Source organism: Culex pipiens, chromosome 3 (genome assembly GCF_016801865.2).
Source record: "Culex pipiens pallens isolate TS chromosome 3, TS_CPP_V2, whole genome shotgun sequence".
Taxonomy (NCBI): domain Eukaryota; kingdom Metazoa; phylum Arthropoda; class Insecta; order Diptera; family Culicidae; genus Culex; species Culex pipiens.
The window spans coordinates 24,604,152-24,616,214 of NC_068939.1; the positions used below are offsets into that span (position 1 = coordinate 24,604,152).

The following is a 12,063-nucleotide window of genomic DNA, read 5'->3' on the forward strand; positions in this document are numbered from 1 at the left end:
CACTTGACCCATACAAACTTTGTATTCAAGTGTAGAATAGAATTTTTCAAATTCTTCAAATGTTGTAAATTTGAGTTTTTTTTTGTTTTTCTAGTCTAAAATTATAATCCTATTTATTATTTTAAAGAAATTTATGAAAGCTATCAAGTTAAACTTGAACATTTAGAAGAATAGATCTGGAGGTAAAATGTTGATTTTTTGTGTTTTGAGACCATCTAGGAGACCATCTAGGAGAAACTTTCGAGCAAAACAAAAATTATCACTCTTGTAAGTCAAAATGAGTAATGCAACTTCTATTTCGTCGCCATCGTGCTAACTTGTCGTACGTGCATTTTGGGCCAAATTGAGTTAAGAATGCCATTTTGTGCAGCTCACAATACCTCATCTTTTGACCTTCACAGATCCCCAAAATTCGATTTCAATCCTGAGATATTCAGTGAAAACCAAAAAAGCACCGAAAATTTTTGGCACTCTACGTGCTGACGTGCTATCTTGTCACTCCCTGAAAATTGATGTAAGTGCGACAAAAGACCAAAGAGATTTCAGGTCAGGATGTGTTTGTCGCACGTACAAGTTAGACTACCGTAAACATTTTTAATCATAACTTGGGACTCCAGCAACCAACTTCAACCAAACTTCGGGACAATGCACACAATGGTGAGCCAAACAAAACGTGTTTGTTATTGTTTACATTGCGTGCTTTCGTTTTTGTTCATTCAAGTTCAAACATTAAAACGCGTTTTTCTCGGAACGTCAAAAAGGCGGGTGCGACATGAAAGCACGACGACGTCGATTTGCTTTGAAATAATTATCAATGATTTTTTTTATATTCTTGAGATCATTAAAATTTAATAAGTTTTAATCAGCTTGCAAAAATTTCGTTAGGGTTAGGATCAAGGAGTTAAAAAAACAACCAGTAACGAAATTAAAATACTTTTGCTGGTAAAACTGAAATTAAATAAATGTGTTTTATAAATATTATTTTACAGTCAAATTGCAACACATTGAACATTAATAAACATCAAAAACACAAAACAATAACATGATTTTTTTTCTTCTAAATGAAAAAATGACCCTTCTGGGTTATTGCAGATTTGAAAAGTACAATGAATTTACCATAAATTTCCCAAAGAAATAACAGTCGAAAAACGACTGTGTCTACCTCTGTGGATCAATCGGACCGCGCATTGGATTCATAATCCAGAGGTTGCCGGTTCGAATCTCGAATGCAAAAATTCTAAGCATAAATATAGATATTTAAGGCCCTCTCCCCGGTGCCATACCTTCATACTTTGGCGACCCGGGAGGTGGAGTCTTGTCGCGTAAAGAACGAAACACGCCTGTGGATTCGTTGAAGAAACTGCAAGGTTTGAAAGGGCCACATTACAAGGTGTTACTTCGATTTTGTATCGAAAAATGATAGAAGTTTTTTCCTAAGAAAAACACGATTTTTCGAAATTCTGAGTACGCCATGAAATTGGGCGTCAAATTTAACATAAAGTCCCTTTGACACCAAATTTCCATCTCATTCCCATTTTTTCGAATGTTCAAAAATGGTAGAGGTCGTACCACCCGTCCGTCACGAAACATCAAAAAATTGAGCTCGGATTCTCGATCAGGGACAAAAGTTTCATGCAAATCGAAAAGGGGTTGGGGCAACTTTTTTCCGATTTTGTGTGAGTTGGCGAAGAATACCCGTATTTTTTTCTTTTTGTAGATGTAAAGAACGCCAACGTCATGTGTACCCGACTTAAATAAAATAAAAAATATACTGTCTGGATCGACGCATATCTAACTAAAACAATGTACGAGCAGCGTGGTAATATCCACACGACGGCATGACATTGAACTAAATCCAGTTCATTACACAGTTGCAACCAAAATTGCACGCATCAAAAGCATGCATGAATTTCGTGTGTCATCCACGTCTTTGTCACCAGTTGTTTCGTCACAGAACGCGTTTTGCAACGGTCCAACAAATTGGGCCTCCCCCCAAACATGAGGACTGTGTGCGTGGGTGGAGGAATCTCATGTGCGTTCCCGTGCACGGAATATCAATGAGCACCACGTGTGTGTGTGATTTGAAACAAGTTTACGATCGTCGCACTTCGATTTGGCGCAATTACGTTTACTCCCCCAGAGGCAACGTGAATCAAACGCAATGATAGTGGGAAAATGTCTCAGCGGAACTTTTTTGCACCAGTTACAATTTGACTGCGGTGATGACCACTGCTAGGCATTTTCAATTTAGCCCAAGAATGGCGACGGTTTTCAAAGTGAGTCTATTTCTTTCAATTTATTGTTATGCATTTTCTAACGACCTCCAATAAGATCTTCCTAGCGTTGACGCTTCTTGCAACGGCCAGCGAAGCACTGTCCGTCTACCCGCCTGATTTCTACAACCTGGACATTCAGAACTTTCGGTTCTTCAAGCACCAGGGACGACCCCCGCAGCCGGTTCGTTACGGTGTGCGGCCGATCTATCCGGAGCCGTCGCTCCCGGAGAAGGGCAAGGCGGTGTACACCTACTTCCGGAATCTGTTCCTCGGCCATCCGGTGCAGCAAAATACGTACCAGATTGTGTTCGATCCGGAGCGGGGGCAGCGGTTGAGGGAGGCCTACCAGCGGCAGTTTGGCTATCGGGGGGAGAATTTGATCGCTTACATTGGAAACGGTCACTCGCCGAGAGAGCTGAGATATCATGGTGCCATTGGGAGGGAGTTTGGGCGGTACTAGTGGTGTGGTGATCAGGGGGAGAAAGGCTGTTTGTGATCATAAAAAGTGTAACAATTGACTGCCAAATTTATTTTAGTGTTTTGGTGTTGTGTACATGAGTAAAGCATCTAGAAAATATATAATAATAATTAATATATTATTTATAACCTATGTAAAGTTCGCGTGTAATATCATCCAATAAGTTAAACTTTGCAGTACTGCTATCAGTTGATCGATGTGTAAGTTGTTGCTTGTTGCATTCCCTCGAACAGTCGGGCGAGTCTGTGAAAAATCAAAAATAAAAACTAAGATGAAAAATAGTTCGATTCTCCTTAATCATTCAGTGCGTGGTAATGTTTCTAGAAAACGAATAATTGCTGTTTCAAAATTCAAAAGCCTATGCAAATTTTAATTATTTTTTTTTGTCCCATGAAATCTCAAAAATAGGGGACAAAAAAGGACAAAAGGTTTATTGATACATTTATTATCAAATAAAAGCTATTTATCTTTAAACAAATTTTGAATTTAAGGACCACAAATCGGCAAAACACGAGAAACTTAAAGATTTTTTAACATAACTGGATTGATGTATAAATAATTTTGTGATACCTTTTGCTTATTTTTTATATTTTTATTGCCTGCTAATTATGTCACATCTAGGTTTATTTATATATGATTTATTATTGATATTTTATAAATTAAAGTTTCAATAATCGATATTTTAATCAATTATTGATATTTTAGTACTCTAAACGTTATTTGATAAAATGAGAGAACTTAAGAGATTTAAAATAGCTTCTAAATTTATATTAATTATGCAAGGAAAAAGATTTGACCAGACAAAATAGACAGAAAATTTAAATATAATTTAAAAAAAAGTGGAATCATTTATATTTAAGTTCAGTCAATTAAAAAAAATATCATCAGATTTCTTTTTCAATAAAAAAAACTTTATACTGGTTTGTTCTGAACCTAACTCAACATTGGGATTTTCAATGATTTCTTAAATAAAATCAGAACGTGAAAAACAGTATTTAAGCAGAGTTTCGTAAATTAAAAAACCATTAAATTGTTTTGAAAATTGAGCAGCTAGCTAGCAATTTTAGTTAGATCGAATTCACAAATATCATGTAAATAACATTTACATTTACAAAAAATAAAAATAAACTAAAAGCAAATTTCACGCCTAGTTTTCAAAATTTGTATGCAGAAAGTATCACAATACGATTTTAATTTTTTTTAAATCTGCAAAAAAAAATAATCAATAAATTTATGAAAATAATTTTTTCCTAAGATTTTTGTCCTTTTAAAACTGTGGGCCCAAAATTCAAAATATGTAAAAGTCTAAAAGTGCCCAATATGATTCAAAAATCAAGAATAAACGTTATATAAAGTATTCAAAATAGTTTGCAATCAACTATACCCATTTCTTCAATGAAAATTATTTTTTTCGTAATTTTTCTTGCCAATTTTTTTGGGGCAATTTTGATTTTAAATAAAATTTGTAAGATTATTACAAATTTTATTTAAAGGCAAAATTGGCAAAAAAACGTGCAAAAAGTTTTAAAAAATTACACCTCAATAAAAATGTTTACAAGCCATATTGAACTATGATACTACCACAAAATGGTTGGCCACACTTGTGACCCACAATTTTGAATTGCCAAAAAAAAAACGAAAATGTGAAATTGTTTTTTGAAACTTTTTTTTAATTTAAGATCACGGCTGGCAACAATTTCAAAGGGCCATATAATACGATCTGGGCTATTTTTGAAATTTCATGCTTTTTTGGATATTTCAATAATATTTTAATCAGAATGATTAGAAACTTTCACAAGTGTTAGTAATTATAAAAGATTCATTTGACACTGAAAAATGGATAAATATTTCTAAAAAATCGTCGATTGAAAAATATAGGCTGATTGAGAAACACTCAGAATTATTATTTTTTTCTAATTTTCATGCTTTTCAAAACAATTTTTCAGTGACCAAAGGTCGGATCAAAAATGTTTAAAAAAAATGCAATGAATTTTCTGAGTGATAGGAAAAAAAAGTAATTGGAGATGGAACAATGTTAAAAAAAAATTAAACTGCAGAAAGATTTTTTTTCGAAAAAAACATTAAGATTGATAAAAAGCAAGTTGATAACGGTGCCCTGTATCAAAACTTCGGTTCTATCCCATTCCCCAGAATCCCATTCCCCAGAATTCCATTCTCCAGAATGGCATTCCCCAGATTGACCCATTCCCCAGAAATATTTAGGACCCTGAAAAACATGTTTGATTTCCCATTTGGCATTTGGCATCTTCACTAAGGATAACTGCTGAAGGAAAATTCAACTTATGTCAGCATGTCACAAGTCATAAGAGTTATCCCTTCTTTAAAGAAGGGAAAATTCAACTTTAAAGGGAAATTAAACTTTTATCAGCAGTAAAGACAGTCATGAGAGTTTTCCCTTCTGTAAAGCAGTTATGGCAGTCCAAAGGGTTTCCTTTCTTTAAAGAAATGAAAATTTCACTTCAAAGGGAAAATTAAACTTTGGTCAGCAGTAATGACTGTCACGAGAGTTTTCCCATTTAAACATTTAACTTTTAAGTGAAATTTCAACTTTTGTCAGCAGTAATGACAGTCAAGAGAGTTTTCTAGTCTTTAAAGAAGGCACCATTGACACCTTTTTTCCAAGGGAATGATGGAACGAGAGGAATCACAAATCCGCATAAATAATTTCAAGATTGTTCAGGTGTAAACCGAAAACGCGATCAAAAATTAAAGTGGAAGAATAAGGCGTCTAACCGCTCATTTAATTGTCGGTGTACAGGACGCCACACTGTTTAATCTTTTTCTGGCGTACATTCAATTTTGCAGCCCAAAACCAGTTATTGAATTGGAAAAATAAAATTCTTTCTCAAATTTTCTTTTCTTGATTTGTGTGCACCTACATCGAAGACCAAGATTGTTAACTTTTTGCTCTTTGGTCTGACAGATTTGGTCTGACAGCTTTATCATGGATTTTGGTCTGGTCTAGGCGAGGGATAGGACACAGCACCTTCCTGCTTTTTTCAGCAGTAATGACAGTCAAGAAAGTTTTCCATTCTTTAAAGAAGGGAAATTTAACTTTTTAATTTAACTTTTGTCAGCATTTATCACAATAAAGGCGAAATCTAAACACTTCACACTTTAAAACTGTTCACTTTTTGAAATAAATAACATTTGCAATAAAAAAAACTTTCCGGGGAATGGGTCATTCTGGGGAATGAGTTTCTGGGGAATGGGATAGAACCAAAACTTCGATTGTAATTTCAGTGTTATGCATAAAAAAATAAAAGTATTCGAGTGCATTTTTGAAATTTAAAGAAACTAGATTTTTCAAGTAATTATAACTTGGCCGAAAAAACTCCGTCAACTTGGTCAAGCAATCATAATCGAGTTTTCCTGATAAAAAGTCCTAAAAAGTTGCCTAAGGCACAAAATCGATCAGAAAATTTCTCTCGAGATACAGATTTTCGAATACAGTCCAGACCCGTTTATCCGAATGCCTCGGAAAAATTTCACTTCGGATAATCGAATCACGAAAAAAAAATCATTGTCTTGTTTTTGTTTATTGTTCTTGAAAATGATCCCAAACATGCTCTAAATTGATTTAGAATTGTTAGTTTTCAGGAAGGCTGCTAAAATGGCGGTGTTGAAAAACTGAGAAAATTACATACATTGTATTTGATATGTTAAATTCTCGGGTGAATTTTCAAAAAGCCGTAAGAGCCACCGTGACGACCGACACTAATGTTCGCTTTTCTCCTAAGTTAAACAAAATTTCATTTATTTTTAGTTTGGGGCACTTGAAGGACGTGTAGATGAACAATCTCAAGCATTTTTGATATTGGTTTGCAAAAAGAACTTTGTTTACCAATGGCTCTTACGGCTTTTTGAAAACTAATCCGAGAAATGATAATCAACAACTCAAATTTGACTAAAATGGGGTTGAAGAACAAAAATATTTTTTTTCGTGATTCGATTATCCGAAGTCTTATACAAATCATCATATAATCGAACTTCGAATAATCGAGGCTTCGGATAATCGAGTCTGGACTGTATTCTCAAAGCATTTTCGTATGGACAGAACAGTCCCTATGTTTGTATGGTGATTTGTTTGGACAAAGCAAATATCTTTTTTGAGCTCAATGGATAAAGTTTTCATCGAAATCACAATGTACAAAATAAAAATCTCGAAAAGCAAAAAAACCCTCAAAAATCTAATTTCTCGTCTAGTACTTACACCATGAGGCACAGACACCCGAAGAACACGGTGGCACTGATGATGTTAAACGCCCCGGGGTACCAGGGCAGGGTCGCCCGGTACACGTACGTGTAAACCGGCGCCGAAAGCAGCGGCGTCAACGACTCGATCGACGTCGTGAGCGAAAAGATCTTGCCGATATCGTTCGGCGGCACCGTCTTGGAGATGACGGCCCGTCCCATCGGGCCGGCGATTCCCTTCATCATTGAGATTGCAATGGCTGAAACAAGATGCGATTGATTTGGAGTTCAGTTCAGATTTTCGCAGCCACTTACCAAGGTACAGATGCCACGGCTCGTACGCCACCGCTCGGATGCCATTTTCGATGGCGTAACAGCTGAACCCGATCGCGGCCAGTATGCTCTCGGACACCCCGAGCAGCTTCTTAATTCCGTACATACCGACCAGATTGCCCACGATCATTAACGTTATCGCGGTGGCGTCGTAAAATGAAAACTCCTTGACGGTCCACGCGAAGCGCTCGCGAAGAAACAGAAAGTAGACGGTTCCGGTGCCCTCTGAAAGAGTTAAACGTCTTCAGTTTGAAGACCATTCTAGCAGGTAGTACCAACTTACCCAAGGCGAAGATACTCGCGCCCAGCGCGGCAATAACCAACCAAATGATGACCCGGTCAAAGTTGGGTCTTCGCTTGAAGCACGTGTGGAACAGGTCGGCCACCAGCTCGAAGCGGAAGATTTCCCTAAGTCGCGACGTTGAACTATCCATCAGCTCGTGGGGTCGTATGCTTTCCTCGATGTACAGCTTAATGTACAGAATGCCCACGAGGATTCCCGTAGCGGCTACTCCGAATACGGTTGTGGCGTTGGTCCATCGAAGGATGTAACTGCTGCTGAGAGTCCCTAGTAAAAGACCTCCAAAGATGGCGGCCTCCAGCACGCCCATTCTGTAAAATTGAATAATTAAATCGTGAAAATACAGCCACTCAAGCCAACTCACTTAACGGCCCGGTTCTGCTCGCTCGTTACATCAGTGATGTAGCAAAACACCCCCGTAATCAGCGCACAATTCCCCCCGGAGAGCGCCGCCGGAATGTACGCCAAAATGTAGTACCACGGATCGATCTGGTATCGGCCGGACAGAAAGCAAATGGTCGTCACCAGCGAGTACGTAAAGAAAGACCCAATAAACGTGGACAGCAGCACCGGCTTGCGACCGTACTTGTCCGACCACGGTCCGATGAACATGCTGCACAGGGCCGGGATGATCGACTCGATCAACGATTTCGCCATCAACACGTTGGCCGTGTACGGTTGGACTTCCTTTTCCAGCTCCTGGGCCGCGGCCGATTCGTTTTCCGTGCCCAGTTCGGCGCACAGCGTTTCGTTGAACCCGAAGGTGACCGTGCAAGCTTGGTAGACCACCTGGTTGGTGAAGACCGCCGCTGGAATATGAAAAAGATTATTTTTTAGAAAAAGTCAACTGGGGAGAATCGCGAGACAAGGGGCGAATTGAGACAGCTGCTTTTGTCGTTATTGTAACCAATATGTTTAATTTTCTGGTTTATTACGGTTAGCTATACAAAATGCAAACAAAAGGGTGATCCAGATCCGGGCTTCCTCTTGGCTACCCCCTGAAATCAAAGATTGACCTATCTCTAGGTAAAATTTCAAATTTGAGCTCATTCTGATCACGGGAACTCCTCCCTCTAAGCCTTTGAAGTTTGTATGGGAAAAATCGTCAGTTTTTCACATTTGAAAGGCGCCACCCTGGTAAACTTTCATTTCCAAATTCAAAACTACTATTTCTATTTAACCCTTCGGCCCTTGTATACTCTTTGTAAGGATACTTGTAATATACGCCAAACACAGTAGTGCCGATTCTCCCTACTTGATACTAGTAAAAATTACCTCAAAAAATGTGTAAGTTGACATCTTTTCAAGTGTAATTTTACTTACTCTACATAAATTGAGGTAAAATTACATCGAAACAGAAGTACAAATCTTCAACCTTCCAAAACTTCACTGTTTTATACTGTGTATTTTTTTTTTCTTGGAATGTCGAATGGACAAGCGACAAAATTCAAAGTTTGAATCATTGAACTTTGCAAGATTACTTTAAAATATATTCGAAATACAACAATACAATCTTTTATTGGGTTGGCTAAAAAATTCGAAGGGGGTAAGAGTTTACTAGTACAAATGAAAACGGATTTAGCAGGGGAAAGATAAACAAGTTCCAAATAACCTTCGAAAAAGTGTTTCAAATATCAAAATGAGATATTTTGCTGTTTCATGAACATCACATAGCCTGTATGCCTATGAAAAAACAACTAAATTTCCCATCTTAATGTCCATAGGGGTTCCCATTTGGGTTTCCAGCAGCAAGGATCACTGACCAGTCTAATATTATTACAAGGATTACTGAAAATAAGTCACAGATTAGAGTCGAAACAGCCTTAATGCTATGAGGCTATGGTTCTATAACAATTTAACAAAAATGTCACGGATTACTTTTAATTTCCCAGATGTACTTAAAATTAACAACTAGGAATTGGGTCCAAAAATGAAGCTTAGATTGCTGATATTATTGTTTACAGCGATCAAGCTTTTTTTTTCTGAGTACAATGACCCTTTGTACGATCACAACAAGTTTAAAATGGATTTTTAAATCAATTTTTTAAAATTAACCTCGCGGTCCTTCTTGACAGAAAAGCTCCTACTTGACTGCTAATTGACAGCTCGTTCCAAGGGGACCATAGTTGATCCATCGAAAAAATGTTGTCTTGTCAAAAAAAAAATTGGTGATCAGAAATGGTTTTTAATCGTGTTTTTTACCGTTGTACATAAAAATTTACATAGGGCTTTAGTACCCAATTGATGATGCCTCTTGGCTGAGAGAATGGCCCCAGTTACCGAATGCTACTCGCTAACTGGGCTAATCGAAAAATGACGAGGGGTTCGTTAATGCAAAATTATTTTTTTTAATAAACATAGCAAATTTCAAGTAGCTCAAAAATATTACCAGAGCTTTCCCTTCCAATTCAGTTTAGCTGTGCAATGAAATTTCATAAAAAAAACTTTAAAAGGACTTTTTTTATTTGTTAAAAACTATTTTTTTTTTGCATCCGCTGACCCCTAAGTCTTTTGTATTGTTGTTGTGTTTACGTTTGACTGCTTTTCAACTGGGTTGCAAATTCCGAGTCAACAGGTAACTTTTACACAAAACTCGAAATGTTAAACAATAGTTGGCCTCCTCTGCTACCTTTTAACACTGCGGGTTTTGTCAAATAGTGACTTGTTCGCTCGGAATTTGCAAAATAGTTCTGGTTTCAAATGTTGCTCCAGATTTTACATTTTTATCAGTTTCTGATGCATTTCGCATTTTTACACTATATTTAAGGTAAAATTACTCGAAAAGAGGTCATATTTAATCAATGAAATCATCAACCTATCAAAATTCAACTTTTGTTTCTATGTACGAACTACACTGAAAAAAATCGATTCTCGAAATCGTGAATTAAATTCACGAATGCGAGAACCACGAAGGAATATATTCACGTTTATAGTGCAAATGCACCATACTCATGAATAAATTCCTTCGTGGTTCTCACATTCGTGAACTTAATTCACGATTACGAGATTTTTTTGTTTTCTGTGTATACTCAGTTATTTGTATCCAAAATTGTAGCAAATTTGATTTCCTAAAAATACTGTAAATATATTTTTAAACAATGCCTCCGTGAGAACTTTTACGCTGCTAATGCTTATCACCACTTCCTGCTACTTACACGACACATTCCATGCGTAAAACAGCAGCAAAATCGCCGGCTCGAGAATAAACCACCGGTACTTTCGTTCCAGCTCTAGCCGATTCCGTTCCGTAGTGTTCAGGCTGGGATTGCTCTCCAGCTGTGCACTGCACTCTACCAAGCCACTCCCAGAGCTGTCCATCGCGGGATGCGTTTGTCGTGGCACTATCACACCTAGTTATTTCGTTGGTTATCAGCACCTTCGTTCCCAGCTGATTGTTATCATTCTGGAGTGAGGCTGGATTAGCTAGACCGTAAACTGTTCACAACACTTTATTAGAGATTCAGTGAAAACGCCCCTTTCTTCCTGAAGAGATTGTTGCTTATTGATGGAATGCACTGAAATGAAGGAGATTGCATTAGCCAACAAAGAATCTACAAGTTCTGCACGACGGACGATGACTCAGAACATTACGGTGCGAGTTTGGTGTACCAATACCATCAGCAAGAAAGACTGAATCCCGCGACAATATTCAAATTGGGCTGATAAGGCGTGGAATCCTTTCAAGTGTTTCCAAAAAACGAGACTGCATGTAATTCAATACCAAGTTGAACCGACACGGTGGAGAAAGTGCAAATTAAAAAAAAAACGATGCTCACCTGATACTGTCCGGCTTTAAGTGTGCTGAACTATCAAGTTGAACGATAGTGGTAACAATCAAAACTATTCAGCGCTAGCGATAACAAACCATCAACGCGAGTTGTGCGTTATCAGACTGGTTGATACGAAGATGTGAAGGTGCCCTGGTCCTAAGCACGGAGGCTTTCGCAAAGTATACACGCAACTAAAGGGAGAACCCTCTCTAAATAATAACAAAAACACAAGTTAGACGTAAATATGTTAAGTCGAAGTGAGTGAGCAACAAATTGAAAACGGAATGACATTACCGAGCTGGCTAACTTATACTAAGGAAAACTGGTAGACGATGGAACAAATACAGAGGTGGGAAACGACCACGCGTTTTAATACATAATGTAAACGGATTGGCGTCAAAACAAACCATACCAGCAAATACTGAACGTGCACAGAGAGAGAAGAAAAAGTGTTGCTGGTATGACACGGAAAAATATGAAAAAGGTTTGAATGTGATGTTGTTCTCATCAATTTGTGGTAACGATTTATTCCAGTGCATGTAATGTTTGATGGAGGTGCCTGGTAGGCATTAAATTTGAAGAATTCAAATCAAATTTAAAAGTAATTTTGATTTCTGATCTGCAACAGATGTACCTCCATTATTTCGAGTTGTGACCAAACTGTCATGCAACAAAATGTATTAATTTTAT

General features: G+C 37.4%; 2 protein-coding genes across 5 annotated transcripts; one reads left to right on the forward strand and one right to left on the reverse strand.

Moving 5' to 3' along the window:
- Positions 1–2,071: 2,071 nt before the first annotated feature.
- On the forward strand, positions 2,072–2,736 carry LOC120430953 (uncharacterized). The gene is made up of 2 exons (XM_039596081.2): positions 2,072–2,276; positions 2,332–2,736. Exons 1-2 carry the CDS (start codon positions 2,223–2,225, stop codon positions 2,734–2,736), a joined length of 459 nt encoding a protein of 152 aa, XP_039452015.1. The 5' UTR covers positions 2,072–2,222.
- Positions 2,737–2,775: 39 nt separating this feature from the next.
- On the reverse strand, positions 2,776–11,679 carry LOC120430952 (proton-coupled folate transporter-like). Of its 4 annotated transcripts, none has more exons than XM_039596077.2 (7): positions 11,380–11,678; positions 10,759–11,118; positions 7,968–8,412; positions 7,586–7,914; positions 7,285–7,527; positions 6,989–7,229; positions 2,776–2,997 (listed from the first exon to the last, which is right to left on the reverse strand). In XM_039596077.2, the coding sequence occupies exons 2-7, from the start codon at positions 10,919–10,921 to the stop codon at positions 2,940–2,942; spliced, it is 1,479 nt and encodes a 492-aa protein (XP_039452011.1). In that variant the 5' UTR covers positions 10,922–11,118; positions 11,380–11,678; the 3' UTR covers positions 2,776–2,939. The 4 variants fall into 4 exon arrangements, with proteins under 4 accessions (XP_039452011.1, XP_039452013.1, XP_039452012.1 ...); XM_039596079.2 differs by lacking the exon at positions 11,380–11,678 and adding an exon at positions 11,177–11,295; XM_039596078.2 differs by lacking the exon at positions 11,380–11,678 and adding an exon at positions 11,159–11,181.
- Between the last annotated feature and the right edge of the window lie 384 nt (positions 11,680–12,063).

Coding starts and splice junctions, on each gene's coding strand:
- LOC120430953 (XM_039596081.2), top strand. CDS start 2,223: ATGACCACTGCTAGGCATTTTCAATTTAGCCCAAGAATGGCGACGGTT. Junction 2,277..2,331: donor GAATGGCGACGGTTTTCAAA/GTGAGTCTATTT, acceptor ACCTCCAATAAG/ATCTTCCTAGCGTTGACGCT.
- LOC120430952 (XM_039596077.2), bottom strand. CDS start 10,921: ATGGACAGCTCTGGGAGTGGCTTGGTAGAGTGCAGTGCACAGCTGGAG. Junction 7,915..7,967: donor GAGCAGAACCGGGCCGTTAA/GTGAGTTGGCTT, acceptor TCAATTTTACAG/AATGGGCGTGCTGGAGGCCG. Junction 7,230..7,284: donor GCCGTGGCATCTGTACCTTG/GTAAGTGGCTGC, acceptor ATCTTGTTTCAG/CCATTGCAATCTCAATGATG.